General features: G+C 44.1%; 1 protein-coding gene across 13 annotated transcripts in view; it reads right to left on the reverse strand.

Annotated features, from left to right (window-relative positions):
• Positions 1-25437, reverse strand: part of LPP (LIM domain containing preferred translocation partner in lipoma) — a 321092-nt gene that overhangs the window by 192858 nt on the left and 102797 nt on the right. For all 13 annotated transcript variants that reach the window (XM_085232828.1, XM_085232827.1, XM_085232817.1 and 10 more), the window contains one exon: positions 18133-18334. In XM_085232828.1, coding sequence (XP_085088954.1) covers positions 18133-18325 — 193 coding nt within the window. In that variant the 5' untranslated portion in view covers positions 18326-18334. The remainder of the gene's footprint in view (positions 1-18132; positions 18335-25437) is intronic.

The following is a 25437-nucleotide window of genomic DNA, read 5'->3' on the forward strand; positions in this document are numbered from 1 at the left end:
GGTCACATATATATCATGTCATGTCATGGTGATTAGCATCTCTCTTGATTAAAATCTTTAATTCCGGTGGATTTAGATGGCTGCTTTGAGAGCCATCAGATGAGAGCCCAAGGCTGGATGTGAGCACCAGCACAGAACAGCAAGCTGCGATCTCAGCATTGATATCTACCCGAGCTTTTGGAAACGTTGCAGCTAAGATCACCTGGCCAAGATGGGAAAACTAAGGTGTGCGTGAGGCCAGCCAGCAAATTTTTCCAAAGCAATAGTTCTGCACTTATCAAGAGAAAGAAGATGAAATCTAGTTTGGCTCCCCTTTACTATATATTTAACAGTTGCGAGAGAAAAAATCAGATGACTGCTGAAAGCTTGGGATGATGCATGCCATCTTCAAGCTATTCTTGAGTGAAATGTTTAATGTTTCATGTGGTTTGGAAATGGCTTAAATTCCCTGCTGAATTTTTCATGCCCGTACACAATTTAGTCTTTATCAAAAATTCTCCTTCAATTATGTACTCTGCAGAAAATGCAGAAATTCTTCTGAAGGATTCTGGGTGACGCAGTCAGTTGCATTCGTGCAGCTTCTTTTTTTCCCCTTTTTTTTGCTTGCTGCTTTTCCTCTGGGGTTTGCACAAAATATCCCTCCTCAGATATGCCCACTGCAGCTATCTGCACTTCACCATTTGTGCTAATCCCAGAAAATCACCACCGCTTTTTCTCTCCATGCCTATATTTCAATTGAGGAGAATGGGAAGACAGAAGAGCACTGAAGAAGGGAGAAAAGGCTGCAAACTTCTGTACAGACCCTGCATTTCAGCACGACACAGAGGGTATTATAAGACAGTTCCGTGCAATAAGACATCCCTATGAACTCATAGCTGTCCTCCAGTGCCCTGTGTGCCAAGCAGTACGTGCTAACGGCACCGACTCGGGTTGTTTTGCCCTCTGAACACCTCCACTTTGCTGAGTCTACATCCTCCAGGCTTCCAGAAATATTAACATAAGTCACATGCAAATATTATGTTAAAGAAACTATCCCCATAGTTCTATTTCTGGAGATTCTTCTTAAACAAAAAGCTTCCCTAAAATACGGGAACAGGACCTATATTATCTCTTCATAAAAGAAATACACTTCTAGCCTTCAAAAATCGTGAGTAAACAGTTCAGACTTCCTTTTATACTGTAAGATTTCCTTCCCATAAGATGCAAGATATATTGCCTCAAGGGGAAAGCAGCTTTAAGAAGAGGAAGCTACGTGTGCCAGAATTGTTCTCTTCCATTATTTGCAACATCCTTTCTCCCTCCAATTGTTTTAATAGTTCTGGTCACCAAAGTACCTGCAGCAAAACACCAAACCCCTCAGCACAGCATCTCTCTGCCAAGATCCCCAAACAACCTCTGCTCCTCCAGAATCTCACAAAACATGCTTTCTGCACACACTCCTTATAAAATCCTGGTAGGAAAGTCTCTTTGCTAATAGGCTTCCTTTCTGCTGTTCTGTTCCCACCGGAACAACACTTGAGGAATGGATGTCTCACCAGAAATCTCCCACTTACATGTATTTTTGAGGAACTTTGTTGAATAGAAGGGTGAAGGAGGGAAAAAAAAAAAAGAAAAAAGAAAAAAAAAAGAAGAAGAGAACACATTTAGTAATAACCAGTTACAGAGCATGAAAAGAACAAATGTGGTGTCTGAAGTCCTACACGTGACTCAGAGAAATGTTCCACTTGCACGTGCTAACATGCAGCACAGACTCAGTTACGCACATAGGTTCAATTGCAGGCTTAAATGGGATATCCCATGGGGCCTTACAAAGCGTGTATCAAATTGGGCGCTTGTTGAAATGCTTTGCTAGGCAAAACGATCAGTTTACGTACTTTCCCCAAAGCCTTTGCTGAAATGAGGCTGAATGGCTGCACTGGTTCATCCCTGGAGATCCCCAGTTCTTCCCCAAAGCATTCATTTACTGGGATTTCACTCTTGTACATTCAGCTGTGGAGAATCAGTATGGGCGTCGTGGTTTGGACTGGAATAGAGTTAATTTTCTCCATGCCAGCTTATATGATGTCATGCTTTGGATTTTTGATGAGAATACTACTGATAAGACAGCAATGTTTCAGCTGTTGCAGAGCGGTGCTTGCACAGAGCCAGAAGCCTTTCTGCCTCTTGAGGGACATGAGCTAATGGGCATGGTGGTGATGGGTTATGACTGAAGTAGATGATCTTAGCGGTCTTTTCCAACCTTAATAATACTATGATTCTCATGCTGCCCTGCCAGAGAGGAGCTGGGGATGCATGATGAGCTGGAAGAGACACAGCCAGGACACTGACCCAGACTGACCAAAGGGATGTCCCATTCCTTACAGTGTCATGCTCAGCAGTAAAAGCTGGGAGAAAGAAGGAGGAAGGGAGAACATCCAGAGCAACAACAATTGTCTTAACCTTCAGGAAGGAGAGATTGGGACCCAGGAATCTGCTGCTAGAAATGACAGCATTACCAGAGGTGATAACAGGACCACAAATCCCTGCCACTTAACTACTCCATGCACCCCAGCAGGTTACCAGCCATCTCTGCAATTTCTCTTAAATTCTCCTATAAGAGGAATAATCACTCCAAATCCAAGCAGAGGAGAATCCAGGGCTCCCCCAAAACAAAAATGACTTCATTTCAGACAATAGGAATCTGCTGCTAGAAGGCCTGAATGGAGTTGCTAAAAATAAGCAAATATTCCCAGTCTTTCTGCATTTTCTCCCTGAAGTGAAATGATCAAGAGGATTAATTTTAGAGTATGCACAGTTTTAATGCGAAAAAACTCAAGCTGCATCTTAGCTTTTAAGCAAAGACCAGATGGAAAGTCTATCATTAGAAATGCCAAAGGGAGAACACACTCAAAGTTCGCTCCAGGATGGAAAGGTCATTTCTAGTCATCCTTGTTTTAAACATTCTCAGAAGCACTCAAGCTTTTGTAATAACATGGTTTTCTTTCAGTTTATCAACTTGATTTCCTTAAAAAAAAAAAAAAAAAAAAAAAAAAAAACTCCAGAAGAAAACAAAAACCACTAAACAATAAAAAAGACAATCTTTAAAAGAAGGTGCCAACTCTCTTTTTTTTCATCTACACAGCAAAAAAATTGTTAAATGTTTAATGAATTACTGTTTAGATGACGAGAAATGCCACAAAGATGATCTGTTGATCCCAGACAGGGTTGTTTACTTAGAGCTTCTCGGGGACACTGACAACACAATCGTCAGCAGGCAGCACGGCAATGAAGCCTGAGAAGATGTGTATGGTTCATCAAGTCCCACTGTTGATGAAGAACGTGTCAAACTGATGGGATACAGATCAGGTCTCACCAATGGGCCAAATGCAACAACCTAAAGCCCCAGCATCAAGTATATTCCATCTGGCTGATGTAAATACATTAGCTGATGTATATCGTAATTACTACTGCTTGCAAGATCTGAGAAGCTCAGTGAGGAGCAGGTTGGATATTCGGAGAAATTTATTCTCAGAAGGTGTGGTGGTGCAGTGGCACAGGCTGCCCTGGGATGTGGTGGAGCCACCATCCCTGGAGGAGTTCAGGAACTGTGGAGATGTGGTACTAAGGAACACGGGTTAGAGGGCCATGTTGGTGTTAGGTGGACAGTAGGACTGGATGATCTTAGAGGCTTTTCCCACCTTAATGATTCTGTGAACACACTGGTGCTAAAGATGTCTCCTTAACTCCAGTGGCTCACAAGTAATGAGGAGGAGGCAAAACTGTGATACCTGATTCTCATCTGAGTCACTAGGACAGCCTGATGATAAGTGCTCAGAGCTTTACTCCAGTTGCTCACTCACACAAGAGCTACAAACACACAGCTTCAACTGAGACATCACTAGCCACTAGTCTCCACTTGCCAGCTCTGAAACAATTTTTCCCCCACTGAGATAAGCCCACAGCTGAAGTACATCTGTGTCCCAGTGCAGATTAACCCCAATAAGAACTGGAACTGGCTAAAGCTGAAAGTGTTTTTCCCTTGCAGGCAGTACCTTTTTTCACTCTACTGGGCCAACCCTGACAAGAAGGATCTGGCTACAGTTAGTCTTTGTGCATAAATAACAAACTTACTTGCAAGATCCAGACAGCTGCATTTATAGAAAACCACTCGGAGGAGCCATTGCTGACCAAACTTTGCAGTAACTGGGCTGCACAAGTGCCTGAGTGAAACGTCACCTGCGGCATTGCTGAGCAAGAGATAATAAACACAAGACTGGTTTCTCAAATCCTGTGCTAAAATTTTGGGGCTCACAAAGAAATGCTTTGCTATTTATCAGCCATTTGCAAACAGCAATTATTCTGTATAAAATAATTAACACAGGGAAAGCACAGAATGCTCCAAGATCTCTTCAGAAACCTATTTAAAACACACTTCCATTTTAATCGTTTACGATTTGCATTAGAGAAGAAAACAAAAAGGTAGGAAATTTGAGGAGATCAAACCTTCCCTCATCCCCACAAATACACATTCTCTGCCTTCCAATAGAATTGACTAATCATTTTTCTAAGTAGCCAAAAGGTTTTGCAATTAAATGCTTATTTATATGAGAAGCATCTTTCTGCTGTCTCTGATGCCTCATGAGTTTTATGGCTCCTCTCAAGGAGCTTTCAATGCTCTGGGCATGACAAAGCCAAAACTGCTATAAGAGAAAGCTCCATCCCAGCGACAGATCGAGTTCCTGGAACCTTCATCACCGCGCACAGCAAGAAAGGAGGAGAAAAATAAATGAGAAAGGGGGACTTTGATAGCTAAGATCGGAGCCACTTTGCTGGACAAATTTGGTAGCAAAACATCTCTGGATGCAGTGTGAACTGAGCATACTAGGGCAGGTACACAGGCATTAAATAAATGGAGCGTCACAATTCCCTTCCAGAAGACCCATGTTTGTGGTGACAACTGAGCTTTCGACTGCCAAAATGTGACCTTTAGGCCCTGACATTTAGGCCTTGGTTTTCTAACTTGTGTTCCCTCCGCCTCCAGTTTCACAGGTGGAATTCATAGCACTTTAGCTTCCAAATAGTTGGCGGTGTATAACCTAACGCTAGTCCGTGCCTTATCTGACTGGTTCTTAAAATGGAATATTCTTGCTCTGGAGACCCATGCCATGCCATGTCGGTCAGTCAACTTACAGGAGGTGCTGGACATGCCATATCTCTGGGGAAAATCAAAGTGACAGCCGAAAGCTCATCTCTCAAAATAGTCATCGTGCTGCTATACATTTTTCTCTTTTATTTATTTCCCCACCGCAGTCACACAACACATTCCTGATGGGGCAAAAAGGATAATTAGCAAGAGCACTTTTAGACACATGCAAGAGGCACAGCCAAGCTTGAGAGTAAGCACTATCATCACATAAGAAGTGAGAAGATTATAGTCTTCCCATCTGAGGAATAATAAGGAAAATGGACCCACCATTAATTTGTCCCAGGAACGCATCAGGAAAGCACCAAATAGACAAAGGGGAAGTGCAATGGTTCAGCAGTTATTTAAGAAGCCCGACAGTGATAGTAGGGAAGGAGAGCTCAGCTGTAATCTTGCATCAGAGCTCTCGCCTTGGGTCAGCTGCTAAGTTTGAAGCATTCTCTGTCTGGCCAACAAGGGCAGTTTACAGGCCAGGAGAAGTATTTTAAATATCGGAGTTTTCAGGCTCAGCCAAACCAATCGTTTTTTCCTCTAAAAGACTTTTGTCCCTAATGAGGGGAGTGAGCAACACAACAAAACTTAGAGATACAATGGCTGGAGACCCACCACTCCAACCTCCTGCTGCTGTGCAGTCATTTCCCCCTACCCAGGGACATGTCTTGCTCCTACAAATGGAGGCTGAGTGCTGATGTGCTAGGAGAAGTCAGTCAAGCATTCCCACATTACAAATCCAACAGCCTTTTCTGCTGTAGAGGAGGATTACAGGCTTACATTCTGCAGGACCACTGTTGGCAGGGAAAATGGGATCAAATGAATTTAATCCAAACTTAAAGCATAAGAATAAGGAGCCTCATTGAATGGATTAAGCAGGAGACAAACATACTGTAACACCTCATACATTACCTGTTACGACTGTGTGGTCTCACATCCATGTTGACAGTGGAGGAGACGCAGGCCAGCTGTGATTTTACCTGGGTCATGCTTTTTTCATGTGTTCCCTCGTCTGTATAAATTCATTTTTATGTAAGACAGCTGTGTCAAACCTGAGCTCCCAATGCAATTTTCCTTCTACACTTGCAGAATGAATTCAGGCCCTTCTTTCCCTTGGGCACCACACAAGGAATTACAAAGTGGCTTGGTTTGTGCCCAAATGGAGCAGGAAAAATCAGTGCAAACAGTGGTGTCAAAAAGCGCAAGGACTCAATTACAAAATCAAGATCTATGAGAATCTCAGTCCCAGGACAGTGAAGGGTGGTTATCAGGAACATTTTATCTGTTTGCCACCTGAGGCCATTTGATGAGCCCATTACTGAGATGAAGCACCATTTACCATGAGTTTCGAGGTCTACACTGCGCTTCATCCTCCACCAGGTCTCCACCTTTCACCTCTGACAAGACATAAGGGTGAGCCTAAGTAATAGGGAGCCAGTTTTCAAGGAGTTTAATTGCACAGCAGTTCTAAAAGCCAATAGAGAATTAATCATTTTGCAGAAGTTGAGCTCTCCGCCTACAGGGCTGCTTGGCTGTGTTGAGGAAGTGCATGGTGTTGACTTCCCAAACTAGTCACCGTTGTAAGCCCCTGGTGGTATTTATAGAGTTGGGGGAAAATTTCCAGGAAATAACGCTTACTGGCACTCCCAAAAATAGCAAAGGAAACTCTTCAATTACTGAACTTTTAAGGAAGAAAGTCTTTCTTCTTCGTGACAAGACAGCAAAGTAGCAACTTCTACGATCTGCTTGAGAGCAGTTACAATTAATATTGTTCCTTATCTCACTTTTCCCTGACAGCAGTAAATGTTACTCCTATGCTATTAATTCTGTACAGCTGCAAGGTTGCTTTTTTCTCCTTTCTCTCCTACTGATTATTTCCAGGATAAGATGCTGAAGTCAGCCCCATCGCAGGAAACTTTAGCAATTCTCTCCTGGAACGCGCTTGCAATGCAACCCATAGGCCGAGCCAGACTCCCACACATGTGCTTGAGCAAAGTCAGTACCAACAGCAGCACAACCATAGCTGTCCCAAACCATCACCTGACTGCCCAGGATTCTGATTTGGGGGCATGTTTGCAGTCTTTATCAAACTGCACCAGTCTGCAGGTTAACCTGCTACCAGAAGCTAATCCCACAGAGGGATGAGCAGATCTCTCTGCACAACCTAGATGTGCCTTGGGGTCAAAAAGTAGACAAAAGCATAGAAAAGGCACAGACTGGTGGCTGGATGAGTCACCATAGGTATCTGTTCTCTTCTACACATGCAACAGCTTCCGTATGCCTCTTCAGAGCCAGGAATTAAGCCAGAATTTCTGAAACATTTTCTCCCCTCATTAGTTTTAATGATGCAACTGCAAAACTGGAAGAGATTTGATCATCTTAACCTTACCACTAAACACACAGTGATTTATGGTGTTGCTTGGCAGGGCCAAGAAGACTATCCCAGACACAGACCTCTCTCCCAGTGCAATAGCACTTCCCATATACCCCATTTGGAAGGATACAAACTAGCTGACCACAGAAGTGCAACTTTCTGGGGTAAAAAAATAAATAAACCTAAAAAATATTTTAAAAGCACAAGATATGAATGCATGAGGTTCTCCATCCTGCAAGCGCTCAATTTTATTACAACTACTGGCCATAGGACCCTCAGTCCCAGCATGGCTGCTGGAAGGGCACACAAGCCATGACACTGACCCCACAAGTTTGTTTTGCACATGCCACTGTGGAGTCAGGTGATAGAGCAGCATGCTTTGGCCAGCACTGCCTTGGGAAGCACGCAGAGCGCTCCTGCAGATAAGATGCTCCCATCAACTCCTGCCCAAGACACGTCGACCTCCCTCTGCTGCCTTCTCCCTGCCACTGTTAAAGATAATACAAAAATCTGCTACTCATTTTTCCAAATCTCTCGTTTCAGAGACTTTTTCCCTTTGTTTTTCTGAGGCCAATTAAAAATAAAAGTTTACCAGGAATATGACCAAAAAAAAAAAAAAAAAAGTGCCTGATATCATTGGGTTCAGCCCGTAAGGATCTCACACATAAAAGAATTATGTCCCTGAGCACTTTCCAGCAGACTTTCAGAAAATTTCATCTTTCTACTTCCCTGGCTGGATAGTCTGTTTGAGTAATTTTCTCTTTCTCCTGGGGTTGGTTGCTAAGAGACGCGCTATTACTTCTCTCTCTCTTATGACCCGATTACTATGATCAGCAAAGACAGCGTGCAGACAACAGCCTGACACGGCTCATACAAGAACATCGGGCTTGTTACAAAATGATGGACTGTATTAACACTCCGCAGCCCCTCTGCTCGCCGTGGCCTTTGCAGAGTCTCCAGGCACAACTGGGGGCTTTTACTTCCCCGGCTTCTGAAGTGCATGTTCAAACATTTTAAATCATTGCAATGGGAAGGGAAAAGAATGGACTTTTACCTCCTGTGTTTTGCTGCCTGTCAGCCAGAGCAGTGTTAATGGATCTGTATTGAGAAATGCTCCTTTACTTCCCCTAGCAGAGAAGTGGCTTGGGAACCATTATTATCCCTATTCACCCTCCTGCAAAAATTTTGCAAATACACAACATGCTTTGGGTTAGCGCATTCCCTTAGACCATGGCACGTTGTGAAGCTGACGTTGACACTTATGGGGCTGAGATGTGACCCGGTCCTGTAAAGAGTGGAGCTGTATTGCTCAGGATGAGGAAAGCAGCAGGAAATGCTTCCGCCAGAGGCGCACTGTGGTCTCAAGGGAGACACCATGACTCCCAAAGTGCTCCCAGCACGTACTGAGAGGGCTATGGGCTGGCACTGTGCCTCTGCAGAGGGTTCCAACTGATGTGACTGCTGGAGAGTGGGCCAAGATGGGGATTTGGAGCTCAGACTGGAAAAGCACGTTGAGATGCACGCAGGGCAAAAAGCTGGGGACAACTGCTGGTCCAAGGCTGGCTAGTATGGCACAGGATGTGCTGAGAGACCTCAAAGATCATCAGTTCTTCACAAGGTTCATCAAATTGGTTTTTTAGAGAGTAAATTTTAAACATTACAGAAACTAATTTACGTTACCAGACCCCTTCCCTTCCCACCAGCCTGCTCTTATATCTAGAATAGCCATGAACAAATCCTTCACAGTTTCCTAACAGAAGTGGCCCAGACATCCAGGTCTTTCCTCTTACAATTCCATACCTCCATGGTATTTCCCATAAATTCAGTGTTCAACAGAAAAAAACAAGCTGAGGTCTTACATCAGCAAGATTTCTACCATGCTACGAAGGAAACCCTTTGTGCCAGGCTTTCCATTATGGTTTGGTCATGTCTAGACTAAACCAAAACCTTTCCTGAGTCATTGTCATCACACGAACTGGAGTGCAAGATGACCTATGAGTCTTTTGCTTAGTCCCCATTCCCAAGCAGCATTCTCCTCCCTGAAGATGGTCTCTGCACCATCTGCTCAGCACCCAGAGCAGCTGGAGGGAGATGGGTGCTTCCTAGCACAGAGCTATGCCAAGAAATTGCTGGATGTGTAGCTCCAGCATCGCGCTCCACAGCTCCTGAAATAGTTTGGGTAAATCCCACGCCTTACGCCAGCTTTTAGAGCACAACTGCTCTTCTGTGGCTAGGACCTTCCAACGTGCATGCTAGTTAACAAGAAGACAGAAAGGGAATTTTTAAGGTAGTGATATCTATTAGGAACCAGACTGGACCCCTGCTCATCTCATCCCCTTCCGCATCAGCAGCCTCCTGGGGAGCTGGAGCTGCAGGACTCAGAGTCCTGCTTATGGACCGTTGGCTCTCGCATCAACCCACCTTGGTGTGCTTTGCCAAAGGGATGAGCATGTCAGGCCTTGTATATTTAGTCCAAATTGTAATTGTGCAGTGTTGACTGCCAGAAATGCCTGCTCTTTGGCCACAAGTGCAGCTTCTGTGGCTTCAAGACTTGCTCATTCATTCTTCTAACCTTTTATTAGACCAACCTGTAATATAATCCAATAGACATTTATTGGTTGCTCTGACTTAGCAGTACTCTGTCTGGCCGGGTAAAAAAAGCTTTAGTCAGGAAAAAGGAAAAATATACGTATAGTCCTTTATTATAACAGTTAGCTTTCAGGGCATAAAAAAGCTGCATTGAGTGAGCAAAAAAATAAAAAAAGGTTACTTGACTGTTAACTATCATGTAACAATTGTTATTATTTAACAGACTGGCATCTGGAGGATGTTAAAATTTTAGATTAAAATAAAATGGACAAGTGCTGCTTGCTCGAATTCAAACTACTTCAGCATTAACACTGCTCTCTCACTGTGGGCACCATAGCCCTTTAGAACTATATAGAGAACGAACATTATCTTTTAAAAAGTAGGTTTGATATAGTCAATGACAGATGTTTGCAATCTGAGTTATAAAAAGATGGCTTCTTTCCAATCCAGTGTATGTCAGATCTGTCTTCTTTTTTTTTTTTTTTTTTTTCCCTTCCCTTTTTCGCCCTTTTGCTTTATTCTGCCCAAACTATTGTGGTTCACAGAACAGGCCACTGCAAAGATGAATCACTATTCAATGTTTGAAATAATGAAGTGGAAAAATTAAATATAGTATCTTGAAAGGACAGACAGGAGGAAAAGAAAGAGAGAAAAAAATAGGCACGGCAGAAAAAAAGAAAAATCTACCTGCTGAGGAATAGTGTTTGCTTTATGATACCAAATAACAAAGAAAATACAAGCTCACTCACCCGAATGAAAAACGAGGCTGTGTATTACTTCAAGCAGTTCCCAAATAAGTGGCAATATGTTCCAAAGCCTCTGAAAGTTTAATATTTGTAATTCTAACAAAACATAGTCAGAATTGTTAATAAAACCTGGTGGCTTGATTTGACATTTTGAGAACTACAGATAAGTAGACTGGTTCAATAACAGTCTTTATGCATCTTTTCTCTGTTGCATTTTTCCCAGTACCATTATCAGAGGAGGTATTTCAAAAAAAGATTATGTTCATCTTGAGAGCAAAGCCAGGAGCACAGACCTCCGTGTTTATCTCCAACAAAAAAAAAAAACCAACACAAAAGCAGACTCAGACACTACAGTCCAGCCCAAGCAGTAACTTCTGATGAGATGACTGTAACCACAACAGCAGGGCCCACGCAGAGGTGCCTTATTGACACCTGCCACCATGATAAGCCCTGAAACCGGTCACAGTGCTGCGGATACCCATCAAAACACTGTGCCTCCATTTAATTCTACACATAAGCAGTAAGAGAGGAACCAAGGCAAAGAGGCAGAAGGACACCAGAAAGGGATGCCTACGTGAAGGGTCCCATCTAAGCAGCACCGACATGTCGCAAGCTATGGAGCACAGTTGCACCACAGCTTGATCAGGGCAATTTAAATGAGAACCACCACTAGTTTCAAATTGGTTTAACTTGGCTCTTAACCATCAGGGAGGGGGATGTCATTAGAGAGAAATCAATGGAGACTTCCAAAAGGCAGCTCCAAACTGGTTCTCAACAGCCCCCTGGTGAGGAGCCTCCCCTTAATGAGGGAGCCCCCACTTCCCGCATGTTCTGAAGGCTTTAGGGCTCAGTTTGTCCTTTAAATGCTCTTGTAGAATGAGTAGCAAACCAAGAAGAGGCCTGGAACTTCAAGTTCATTTTCTCTGGCTGTATTCTGTAAGTGCCTGTGGATGATGCAGTTCTGACACTAATGAATAAAGCATTGCTTCATCTGCTTCACTTCGTTCAGTGCAAGAAGCACAAAGAAGGAGAGCAAGGATTTAGAAGGGCTTTAAAACTTTATAATGCTCATTTCAAAAAAGCTTTCTTTAAAAAACAAGCACCAACGTGGGGGCTGTGCTTAGGCAGTCGGGATGATTTGCCGCAGCAGCAGTATTCCTCTTTATTCCCACAACGTTTTTCAGCTCTGCAAGCTCAATCCATGATGGGAGCAGAAGAGAGCCTGAGCATTTCTCAGCCTATTTTCTTGTCCTATCACTGAGATGCTGCCTTATCCCCAGAGCATCAATGATTTTAACAGCTGGTGGCAAAGCTGGATGCAGAGACCAGCAGGTCCCACTGAAAACTCTCTGGGATGTGCAGGACCCAGTTCAGCCTCAAAACAACCAAATAACAACATATTCCCATGCTTTATGCAGGATGCAGCAGCAGTCTGCATGCACAGCTCACACCACGTGCAAAACAACCAGCTTTGCTGCTACTGCTGCTAAATCACACCATCTCCTGTTAGCTTGGCACTGAGCACACACAACACACCACCAGAGCACGGCTGACCCCCATCTCGCTGCTCGTGAGTGTGAGCCTCCTGCTAAAGATGACCAAAAGGCAACAAAATGCCCCCAAAGCTCACGGGTGGCTCTAAGGAGAGCAGGTATGCCTCTGCCTTCCAGCAGCAGGGATTACTCTTGCCATGTTATGCAGCAGGCCCAGCAAAGACAACCAGAAAAAAGCAAAAAACCTGCAGAATCTCCCAAGTCAGTCTGAATTTATCCTTTCAGGGCTCTCATCCAAGTAATGAATAGACTCTGGAGCTGTTTAGCTTCTATGAACTGTCAAAGATTGCAGAACAGGGAACAGCACAGCTAAAACACTGAGTGTCTATTCCAATAAATCCATACCCTGGCTTCAAAAATTAGACAGAGTTACCGATAGCAGCTGCTGTAAACAAAGCCCACTAGGTATGCCTGCCTACAAGATAAAACAAACAGCACGATAGCTCATGCTCCCAGTCCCTTACAGACACAGCAGAATAAAATTAGCTAGTGCTCAGGAGCCTCCACACAGATGAAGAAAGAAAGGGCAGAGAGGGTCAGGACCTGGGAAACCTGCATCAGCCGGGTTCAAGTGAACACAGCATGGTGTCAACTATGTAATCTTGCCCTGGAGCTCACACTGATGCTGTGCCTGGCCCCACGAGTTGCAGCCCTCTCCTCCAATGCAGATGGAAAGAAGAGATGATTGAAACAAACAAACAAACAAACAAACAAAAAACACTGCCACCACAAAACAAACAAAGCCATGAAGATCTCAAAAACCTGTATATGAGTCTCCTGTCATTCATCATGCCTGAAAGTGCTTCAAGGAAAGAAAACAGAAGGAAAGAGCTTGCTTTAATTCTCAACTCTTCAATTAGTTTCCATTATGGAAACTGGAGGAGGCTCAGGGGAGACCTTATTGCTCCCTCCAGCTCCCTGACGGGAGGTTGTGACGGGTCCTCTGTTCCCAGGTAACAGTGATAGGATGAGAGGTGATGGCTGTAAGTTGCACCAGGGGAGGTTCCGGTTGGATGTCAGGAAAAACTTCTCCAAAAGAGTGGTGGGGGCATCACAGTCCCTGGAGGTGTTCAAGAACTGTGGAGATGTGGTACTAACAAACACAGATTAGTGGGCAGTTCCGGTGGCAAGTAGACAGTGGGACTAAGTGAATCTAAAAGGTCTTTTCCAACCTTAACGATTTTATGATTGAATCCATTTTAACTGTTTCTGCAGGTATTATGTTCACCACGGTTGGCAATCACAAGGAAAAGGCATCATCAGCACTAACTAATATTGAATTTAGAAGGAGTCAACAGAATAAACTCAAATGGCTAATTTTTGCAAAGCCTGTCCTCAAAGCCTCTAAAGGGCTGACAAAGACAAATGCCCAAATGTTGTGCAATACCATAAACTACGCAGTCATAGGAGGGATGTTGTCTGCATATTCTTTTGTGGCCAGGATTTGGCACTGTGGTATATATCTCAGGAATATGCCTCAACAGATGTCTGTGAATGAAATATCATAGAATCATAGAAGATCTTGAGTTAGAAGGGACTCACAGGCATAGAATCATAATATCATTAGATTGAAAAAAACCTCTAAGATCATCTAGTCCAACCATCAACCCATCCCCACAATGCCCTCTAACCCACGTCCTTCAGTGCCACATCTCCACAGTTCTTGAACACCTCCAGGGACGATTGAGTCCAACTGCTGGCTCCACAGAGGACCAGCCAAAATTCAAACCATATATTGTAAGAAAACAAGGAGCTTCATTTCTTTGAAAGGGCAACAGATGGAAGCCTTCACCCATGTTTCTCAGCCAGGTGGCATTTTTCATTCCAAGGTATAGATGCTCTATCAGCTGCTATAGCCTTGGTGATGCTCCTTCTTCAGTGCTACTCCTTGCACTGCTTCGTGTCCACAGGATTGTAACTGGGAGAGGAGGGCAAGGGGGAAAGAGCTTCTGAGGTTATGAAAACCAGCTTGAAACTCAAAGGATGCAAACCAAAGACAAATCACACCACAAAAGCCTGACACTCTCACTGCACTTGAGCCATCCAATGTCCCGAGGAGCTCCAAGTCAGGATTTTCTGAGAACCCGAGGCTGACAATAGACTTCAGTACGGTTTTGAAAACCCCTAGTTCTGGCCTCACAAGCCCTGGCCCTGGCAGCACCCCAGCAACACTCGTTTCAGAGCGCCTGCCAGCTCTCCTCCCCATGCCATGGAGCATGTGAGCTCCGCCAGCACTGAAATACCAATTTTAGTGCAAAAACTGGAAAGCAGGAGAAAAATAATTGGGAGGGAAAAGAGGAAGGGCAATGCTTTTAAAGAAACTGGAAAAGGGCCTTCTGCTCTCTCTTTGCACTCTTAGCTCAACGCTCAGTGAAGGAGAGCCCACCTGAGCTGAGAGCACAGCTCTGCAGTCACCACCTGCTGTGCACATTGCTGATGGGGTCTGCTGAGGAATGGGGGGAGGAAGCATGCAGTACTAAGCACACACGAGCACTGAGAGGGGAGCGAGAGGTGTGGACTGCCAGGACTCATGGCAGGATGATGTCTCACTCATCTCAGGACTCATCTTGCCTCAGCATAGACAGATGTTTTCCTGACTGCAAACACATCCAAGGATGCTCCATCAAAAAATCATCCTTCACCCCAATGCTCCCACCCAGTGGCTTTTTTAAAGCCACTGCTTGAATGTCTGGATACCGAATTTTCATTTCCAGCCTAGCTCATTTGCTGTTTCCTTCCCACAGACACTTTTTTTTCTTGTACAAAACCACACTCCGCTAGCTCAAACAGCTCTCTTCCATCTGTGGGGTAAATATGGAGCTGTGCAGGCCAGCAGGGATCACAGTGCTAAGACTTCCCAGGATTGAGTCCATGTTGAACAGCAGTGTTTGTACCCTTGGGTTGGACTTACTGAAAACAGACACCAGCAGTGACTCCTCTCACAGAAAAAGAGCACACAGTGATTTGAGCATTGTGATGTGCAGAGAGCTGAGAGGTGGGGGAGCAAAACATCTCCCTCCCCAAAGTGCCAGGGAGGAAGCATCAGAAGTACAGCGCAGCAGCAAGGGACCATATGGACGGAGCAGGGAGCCGATGAGCCCCAGCACACTGCCATGCCAGCAGAGCTCCTGCTTGGCTCTGAGACCCCGGCACAGAAACCCATCCCTGTCTCCAAAGAGAAAGGCTACAGCAGGGCAGGAGGTACAGACCCCAACACAGCAGCACGCCAGGGAAGGAGCATTTGAGGTGAGCAAGGTTAATCCCCCATGAGCTGCTGCGACAGGGAAGGCAAGTGCTAAATCCCCCAGAAAGCAAGACCAGACTGCAGCACGTGGAAGTCTGGTCCATAAAAACACAGCTGCACCAGCTTCTCCAGCTAGCTGGGCGGCAGAAACTCGTGCAGCACATTAATCAGGGCTGTGTTCTTATTTATTATTGTTATTACTACTGCAGTCATACCCCAAGGCCCTCAAACAGATTCCTGCGACAGCAAGACATGGTCTCTGCTCTGATGAGTTGACAAATCCAGCTCAAAACAAGTCTCAGCAAGGCAGCGTGGCAAACAGCAAGGAGGGGGACCAGCACCGCCGAGAAAATTGCTCACTTAGCTGGTCTAAACCACGCACGCCTTGACTGCTTCCAGCACATTAAAACGCTCCTGCTTTATAAACTGCTGGCTGTCGCAGCTTTTGTTTTTAACTTTTTTTAACCATTTCTAACTCATTTCAAAGTTCTGTTCTGTCAAACAACGGAGGTCACTGAAGAAACAAGCAGGGAGCCTGGAGGAGAGAACAGAGCCATAAAAAGTGAATGAGGCATGGTAGGCTAAATATTTTCTTGCCTCACCTGCCAAATCCCGGAAGCCTCATGTTCTCAGGGTTATATATGGTCAAGCTAATGGCTTTGCACCAGCTGCTGACACTGACCAGCAGTGTGTCACCTTCTGAAAGTGGATTAGCTTAAGCTGCCAGTACGCTGTCACATCACTAAGCCAATCCCTGATCAAGTCTCCACTATCCCTTATTTCTTCCAAGCCTGTCAGATGATGATGGCATCTCTGAAAGTCCAGAATCTGCAAAGGCCCCCCACAAGTTCCCCAAATCTCTCCGTTTCCATCAGACCCAGCAATGTTCACGTGCTTGCAGGACTGCATATTCTGCATTGCACAAGAAATGCTGGTCAGGCTCATCTATCTTTCTCAGTCTGCAGTACTGGGGTGCTGCTTAGCAGGACATCTTCTTCCCCCAGTGCCAAGGAGCAAAGAATTTTTAGAAGGTTGTTGGGATGTTCCTGAGTCACTTATAATCAGATCTATAGCAATTAAAGCATCAACAATTAAGGCGTAGTGACATTTCTGGCTGATCAACAACAGTTTTCCTGAGGAACCAAAGTGCCACTTTTCATTATTATCTTAAATTGTAGAAGAATTTAAAAAAATAAGATTTTCCCACTTTACTTGAAAGTGACATTTCCATCGCAATTCAGAAATGGATTATTTTTACTTTTTTTTAATTCCAAATGTCTTTCTCTCCCTCTTCCTCGCTAATGTTTTGTTACTGAAGGCAACAGAACAGGTGCAATATGACTGAGTTTTCCCCTCCAACACATTTTCTTTTTTCGTTCCGAATTCTCTTAAGTTAAGAGTGGCAGAGGAAAAAAAATGAAAGACTAGTCAGTCTTTTCCAACTTCCTACTAGATGTCCTTAACTTTAGAAAATTGCTTAAATGAGAGATTTAATATATTGCTCTGTTTTTCTTTCTCCTTTCCATTATCATGTAGTCTTCCTGCACACACTCTGAAAAGAGTAGAAAAAGGGGAAAAAAATTACAGACAACTTTTGCCTTATTACATTCAGTACAAAAGAGGGAAAAGTGAAGACGGTACAAAGAAGAACAGCCAAAACTGATAATCAAAAGCTGATTTGGCAATTTTCTTGAGTACAGTGGAGCCTGTACCCAAGTTTATCCCTTCTTCTATGTGTCCACAGAACAAAAATACAACTCCTACACTTGCTGCTCAACTGCATGAAGAGAGCTGGACTTTAAAAGCAGGAGACAAAGCAAGGCCAGTGCATGGTGACTGGAAAACTTTTGTTTTACTGACAGAACATCTTCAGAGGCTACTGTAATGGTCACATAAATATCCACATAGTTATGCCACTAATTCATCTCATATTCAAGAGCCTGCCACAGCAGAGGAGAAACAGTAAAACTGAATCAAACCAACAGGCAAGAGACGAAACATGTCGAGACTCATTCTGCCAAATCCATCCACCTCTACCCACATCCCCAGCTCAATCCCATGTTTGTAGAGAAGTCCCATTGTGCTGGTGCAAAAGAAAAACAACATTGAAAAGGGTGTTCAAGCTCCAGCTTCTTGGATTGACATGTACAGGCAGACATGAAAGAAGCAAAACCTCTGGAAAAATATCAGTTTTAGGGAAAGGAGGCTTGCTTACAATAAAAACAAAGGAACTGCTGTCCCCCTGCTCTCCCCTAGCCCTGCACCATTCAGGAGGATAGCTTGCCAGAGGGCACAAGGTTCTTTCACATTCTTATTGATTGATTTGATCCCACAAACTCATGAACCAAGAGTTTGTCAAACACAGTTTGTGTTAGAGGTCAATATCCCTCAATACGACTTCTGTGAATCCTTCCTAAAAAACAAACAAACAAACAAAAAACCAACATACTCACCATCACCTCCTGGTTGCTTGTATGGGTTGTACTTTGGCTTGGGGGCAACAACAGGTGCAAACTTCTTTGGTGTCTGTTGGGTGGACACTGAGATGCTGGGAGTCCCAAAGGCATGCGTGGTCTCCATCCTTGCTGTAACGTGACCAACAGGCTCGTTGGTACTCTTGGGTGGCAGCCAGGACGGGTGGGACATGGTTCAAATCTGAGAGGAAAACAAGAACCGCACATACATTAGGAATTCAGGCTGGGGGACTAGCAGTTGTAAACCCCTGGATGACTTATTAAATTACAACCACAAAACCATTTCATGAGAATTCGGATAAAAACTTGTCTTTCTTTGCCCGGCTGGTTGAAATTACTGATCAGTTTGTTTTGGTGTCTGCTAAACTGTTGTTATTTTCCTCTTCAAACTGAAGTTGAGGCAGACCAATGCACCAGAGATGCCCATCACTCCTATCGCCTCTTCAGCAAGACAGACATAGATTTGACTTCCCCCTGCTAGGATTTGGTGAGTACATCAACGTACAGCGGCGCGGTTGCTCTGGGAACAAGTGCCATTACAGGTGGGCAGACATACATTTCCAAAATATAACCTTTAGCATTTCTCAACATGACATTTATGGCCCCAAATTCCACCGTCTTTCACTTAAACTTTTAAGAAAAAGGATTTCAAAAGCAGCTAATCCTTCTTGATGCCTCCATTTCTGAATGCCCAGATTAAGGTATTTTAAAAGCACGTCAATTTTGAAAAAATGCCAGAATTCCACAACCGCTGACAACCAGGCTCCTTTTAGACATCTCCACTTGTGTAACAGAAAACAAAGGCAGCCCAAACCATTACTTATTTATGAAGATCTTGGCTTTGGTCTCTTAACAGCCTACATCACTTTTGAGAACTGGACTCAGACGCTGCTGAAAATGTTTCCCATAAAGAAAACCTGTTCATAATGGGCTGAACCGCAGCAAACAAGCGCTCTCCACCACACGCAAGCCATAGCTGTTGGGTAGCAGCAATGGTCCTACAGCAGCATCACGTTACCTCCCTAAGCTGGTTTTGAACTGCAGTAAGGAAGTCAAGACCCCGCATGGATAAAAGCTACTGCTAATTTTGGAGCCCTCAGGTGTCTGTCCACGCTCTGCTTTGGTGTCAGCACACCTCAGGGTTCTGGAAACCAGAGGCAGCTGGGACTCAATCTGGAAAGATTTCTTTACATCAGAAAGCTTGGAAAAGGATTGGTGCAGGAGATAGCACTGGGCCAGGGGAGACATTAGCTGACTGCTGTTGCATAAAGGCAGTTCCAGCTGGGCAAAGCAAAGGCCCAGCTGGCCTTACAAAGAGAATCTCTTACTGCTGCCTGAGCAGAGGTGCTGGGAGCCTCTGCTGAGTGGCAGCACTGGGATTTACCAATGGGTGCAGACCGTTCTCTGAGGTCAGGTTGGGAAAACAAATGAGAAGATGAAGGGCGGCCTCTGGCTGCTGGACACCCCCTCAGAGTGAAATCATTACCAAGCCTCACAGCTCTACAGCTCTCAAACTATTCTGACACAGCTCTGTGGTCACACACACAGCCATCTATTTGAATGTCTCAAGAGAAGGCATTTCCAAAGCTGAAAAGCGTAGCCACAGCTATAAAGGTCAGTGCTTAAAACCTGCAAGCAAGTGCATGACTGATATCATCACCTTTGCCACCTACCATCAAACATGGAGACCAAATATCTTCTCGCTGATAATAAGCAGGAATCCATCTACAAGAGCATGTCCATGTCCCGCTAACCTGGGCATATTCATGGTGTCACAAAGCCAACACTTCCATGCACACATGTTCTCAGAAAAAAAGCAACTATCCCCTACTTTATACGGAATATTTAGGCAGGAGAAAGGCACACATTTGACAACATAGTTAAGTCTACCTAGAGGAAAACAAAAAAGTAGAGATCACGCTCTCTTTCCCCTTTCTCCTAGCCTGAGACCAGATGTTACTGGAAATGTCAGGACCAAGCCACTGGGACTTGGGTGAAGAGCTGGTTTGCCAGCTCATCCTGCCTGGCAAAGCATCTCAGTTCTAGAAGCTTTATGGTCGAACAAAATCAGGTGAATCTTGTATCGAAGAAGCAGATAAGGCTTTTTGATATAAACCAGAGAAAGTAGTCTGATGGACTCTGATATAGACAGCCTTGTCCTAGCCATCTGCTATTAGACTGTAGTGCTGAGTCAGTGGGGGCAGAGGTGGGGAAGGAGCAAGGTCTCCACGTGGCAGTGTGGAAATGGTACCTCCAGCTATCAGCAGTGCTTGTTAAAACTGATGTATACAGTGTGTGCCTCTTCCAGCCCAGTAAGTTTCCTCCAGGTAACAACCTTCTTTCTGGAGGATTCAATCGTACTTAAAGACTGCTAAGAAAAGCCAGTTCTCATGTCTATCCCAAAACTAGGAGACGGGCAGTTTGTGGTCCTCTTCTACCTTCACTGCTCTTCATGTGCCAGAGGAACTGCCACATGCCTCAGCACTTCCCACCATGCAGTGTGGCTGCTCAAGGTCACAGGTTTTGCAATCCCTTCTGCTGAAAGATGAGCCCATTACATTGGACATGTAATACCAGTGAAAGGAACCACTGGAGCCAGCATGGAGGGTGTGGCAGGAGCATCCTGCATACAGACAAGCATCCAAGACCAAGGTGCAAGGACAGATCTTACCCTCCCAAACACGGCTGCCAGCTGACCTCACGCTGACAGAGCAGAGCATCATTCTGAAAGCAAGAAGTGAAAGGCAGGTCTGTCCTACAGGGCTGTAGAGAAAACCAGCCATGACAGGCAGGATGGATTGCACTCCCACAGCCTGGTACTTCTCGTTACCAACACCAGCCTCACCGGACACAGAAAATGCCACCAAAACACTAAAATTCACCTAGCTGACCACTTCTTCCTCTCACATCATTCAAAAATGTAACGCATGACAATAAATCTCAGGCAACTATCTGGGCTTAAGAGCAGAAAGCAGTGTGGGCACTCAGCCTTAAGAGTTAAACAGGACACTCTGCTCTCTTACTATATTCAAAGATCGCTGTATCTTGCCCATTGCTACAAGCATCCTAGTGTTTTACTCTGACAAGTTTTCAGCCTCTGGTTTGCTATTTCATGTGAAAGCATCCAACTGCACAAAGCTCCTTCAGAGCACAGGCGTTACCTCCACACTGATTCAAAGCAAAAAAGAAACAGCGCTAACGAGATTATCATCACTCCTTCTGGCAGCTCCCTAATTTGTCCTTAGCCACCTCCCAGGCAACACACCTTGGTCCCCTTACGGTTTGCCATGAGGCAGGGATGGGCTGAGCGATGCGTAAACCAGGGCTATCTGCTCCAGCAGCCAGGCCACACAGTGCTGGGACAGTTGATGACACTGTGACTTCTCATGAACGAGCTTAAAGGGCAGTTTGGGAATATAAGACCACACTGCAGTAACTCAGATGCTTACTTATAGGCTGGCACGCAGCTTCATCTTGGCTACCTACTAACACATTTGTTTCAGTGGCGGTGGTGTTTTCTAATTGTTTCCCGTTAGCCTTTTCTCTTCCTCTTTCTCCTCCTCTCATTTTCTGTCATGCATTTGCTGTCACTCGTTTTTGCTATATGTGCCTTGACAATGTTTTCAACAAGTTCCCTTTTCCTCATCTGTTCCAGCCCCAGCTCCCCAGCCTCAATTAAATTTAGCCTAACTACACAAGATCATAAAAAACGAAAATGAATAGATCTCTTTTTAACAGCTGAAGCTGAACTTCTGGGTTTGTTCTGATCTCTCCCCAACACTTTTCTTCTTTTAAGGGCATGTAACTTAGTGCCTAGGGTAAAAGGCCTCAAGCAATGCAGTGCAGGGGATTGAATCCTTCTGAAAAAAAGCATGTAATGGAGAATCCACTGCTGCACTCAATAAACTATATGGGCAAGCAATCAAGCGCCAATATTATGGATTCTCCTCTATGTCTGGCTTAAATTTAGCTAGCTCCACCTCCAAGCACTGGATTTTGCTACACTCTACCTCCCTTCCACATGCAGATCCTCACAGAACACATCCAGGTCTTTGGTGAAATCAAATCACAGCATTTAAATTAAGTATCAATTAAACTCACCGGTTAGAACAGACTTCTCTTGATTCACTCCTATGTATTTACTCTGAACTCTCTTCAATTTTTCAGCAGCCTGTAGTGAGGTGATGGATGCTACCATTTGACCATTTTCTCAAGAACGGAAACTTATCATGGGAAGAGTAATAGGATGAATAACATCAAAGACAAATCTACACCAACTTCAGCTGTGGCTGCCTGAGGTTCTGTTATCCTTCCTTCCTTTAAAGCATTAGTCATTACCTACTTTTGGAGGTAGAGTTTAACACCAAACCAACCATGATAAATAACATCAAGAACAAAGAGTAGAATCACACTGCATAAATAAGGAAAACCCATGTGCTCTGATTCTATCATTAGGATAATCTTAATGCCATAAGTCCAGAAAAATCCCAACCATAAAGGAACACATGACAGCAGAGGAACTGGAGTCCCATGATGAAACTGCACCATCTAAAATCATCAGACTAGGAATTTCAATAGAGGATAACACCAGAAAGTAATAAAAGCCTAAAAGCCTGACAAGGTCTATCGTCTGTTGGGTTTTTTGTTTGTTTGTTTGTTTTCAAAGGTGTGCATAAATACTTGGGTTATTTTGCTTTTAATCACAGGATGTCACTCACCTTTGAGAAGCAAAGGTAACACAAAGAGGTTCTGAGTCAATTTAGCCTCATATCAGAAACAATGAAAGGGTAGAGTACTCGCTTGTCTATCCAGAAGTTGTTAGTACATTCATCTCTGAGACAGGCTTTTCCATGACTACATTGTACCCAAATAAATCTTCATTTCATTTTCATATTTATAACACGGACGAAATACTCCTTGGATGTTGATGGACTTTGCCAAGACAGAAGAATTTGTCCCCGAGTTAATTAAGCTAATGCTTCATTGTGGGTACCAACAGTGCTTAACATAAAATGAGCAACAACAGTCTGTTCTTCCGGACAGTCTGCTCTGTCTTCAATCCTACTTTTTCCTAATCCGCTTCCTTGGTTCAGATTCTCTGTACCACCCATGCACAGTTACCATCAGCCTGAAGGCCACAGGGCTGACAAGCCATGGGGAGGTCAGTACCCTTTTTGCAGATACAGAGTGCAGCTGGAAGCCCTCCAGTGGCTTCTCTCTGGTACAATTAGGGACAGAACCAAGACATCTTCCCGGGATAGAGAAAGCTCATCTCATGGATTAAAAGAGCCATGTGTAGAAAGGCAGACTGTCATCTCCCCACTCTCCTTTCTCTTCCATCAACACAACAGGACTTGAAGAAACTTTACTTCATTTTCCAGTTAAGTTCTCATACTGAACCAAGGGGACACCCTTCCTGAGGCAAAACTGTGCCACATTTTGCCCCTATTGGTGAGAGATGCAATCCAAAAGAAGTGGATGTTTCTAATTTATGCTTGTCTTTTTTTTCTTTTTCTTCCTGAAATTCCCACAAGCAGGGCCCAAATGCTGTGCTGAATTACAGTTCTTTGCTTTGTCCTTATCACCTCCACTTTACTAATTAGCCCAAAGCAGTAATGGAGGCTGACCAGAGAGATTTGCTCTTTATAAATTCCTAAAGTTGCTTGTTTCCCTTGGCATCGTTCCACTTTGAACGTTAAGTGAATTTATTTCTCCACTTAGGACCAGTGATCTCTAGCCATGAAGCTTTCCGGCTTCTTGTGGCCTCCAAAAGAGGATATAATGTCAAAATTCTGGTCTCATTAGAGGTCTTTAACCAAACAAAGGAAGCACCATAGCTACTTACAAACTCAGCCCAAGGTCTCTTGGGATGTCTTTCCCATATGGAACTATTTATCTTCATCAATTTTACATCATAGGGGAAATTATGTGATTTGGGGAAACCATGATCCCTTTTAAACTTCCCTAATTCTTGCTGATCTGCACAACATCTCTCAAAATTTAAGACCTGCAATATTAACCAGCCCCAAGAAGCTCCACTCCTCCCTCAGAACCTCCCAGCAGCAAACTGACTCGGGTCCTCAAACATCACATCAGCAACCAGGAGAACCACAAAGCCACAAGAAAACTCCCAGCACTGGGATTGTTGTATGGGGTTGAACTGACCTGGAGCAGCTAGGAGATAGCTGAGCCCAGTGATTGCCTTCTTGACCATATGTAAAGACTTAATGCACACAGACTCCAACCCCCTCATGGCAGACACTCTCCCTGAGACTAAGCTTCTTTGCTTGCATATATTTTGCACCACTTCTGGATGTTTGTTGATGTTTTGCGCTGCCATTTACAGCAGGTATCAGCTGAAGTAAATTTAAACCTTTCTCTCCCCCCAGCACTGGAGTTTCTTCCAATTGCTTGGATCAGGCTGAGTTTTGTATCTTCAGCTCAAATCCCTCAAAATAAAATGAAATCAAAATAAATTGAAGTCTCTACTTCAGTTAAATAGGGCTGAAAGCATTCACCAGCTTCCTGCTGTGGGACATCACTAATGTAATCAGAGGAATTAAAGGTGAAAGAAACCCAGTTACAGCACTGTCTGTACTGAATTATTCCTCGAATCATATAATCTAGTATCATCTCACTCTGGTTTAACAGCTTCAATCAATTTTCATGGGATCTTTCAGAATACCAGATTGAAATTCAAAGTCCTCCCTGCTTTGAGCAAAGGCTTGGCCCAGATGACCTCCGGTGATCCCTTCCAAAATCAATTATCAACACTCTTAAGACCCAAGACTTGCAGCAACGGCTTTATCTGAATTCAAAAAGGTTTGCAGCAATACAGTTCTTGAATATGGTGTGAGCCCTTTCTTCTAAGTAACAAATACTTGGAAAACAACTTTTTGTAGCATGGCCGCACCCTAGCTTCATTTTCTGCCAGCAGATCCACAGTAGTTGGGGATTCAATTTTTGCTTTACATACTAAGTCACTACAACTTCTACAGCATTAAGCAGACATAACAGGAAGACAGCAAGTCCATGGTGGGGATGGCAAGAGATCTGCTAGAAGGATCATTCCTACTGTGCTGCCTGCTGCAGGTTGAAATCTGCAGAGACCAACCCCACACCACTTTCCATCTTACCCAAAATCCTGCTGCTGGGGCAATGTTGGCATCAACTGAAAACTTCCCCTTTCTTTAAGTTTCTTTCGGTTTGTTTCTCTCACATCAGCTTCAACTGTGGGAAAGGTAGAAGGGCAAACTAAACATAAAACTTCTTTTCTTTCCCAAT

Source organism: Meleagris gallopavo, chromosome 11 (genome assembly GCF_905368555.1).
Source record: "Meleagris gallopavo chromosome 11, MGAL_WU_HG_1.1, whole genome shotgun sequence".
Taxonomy (NCBI): domain Eukaryota; kingdom Metazoa; phylum Chordata; class Aves; order Galliformes; family Phasianidae; genus Meleagris; species Meleagris gallopavo.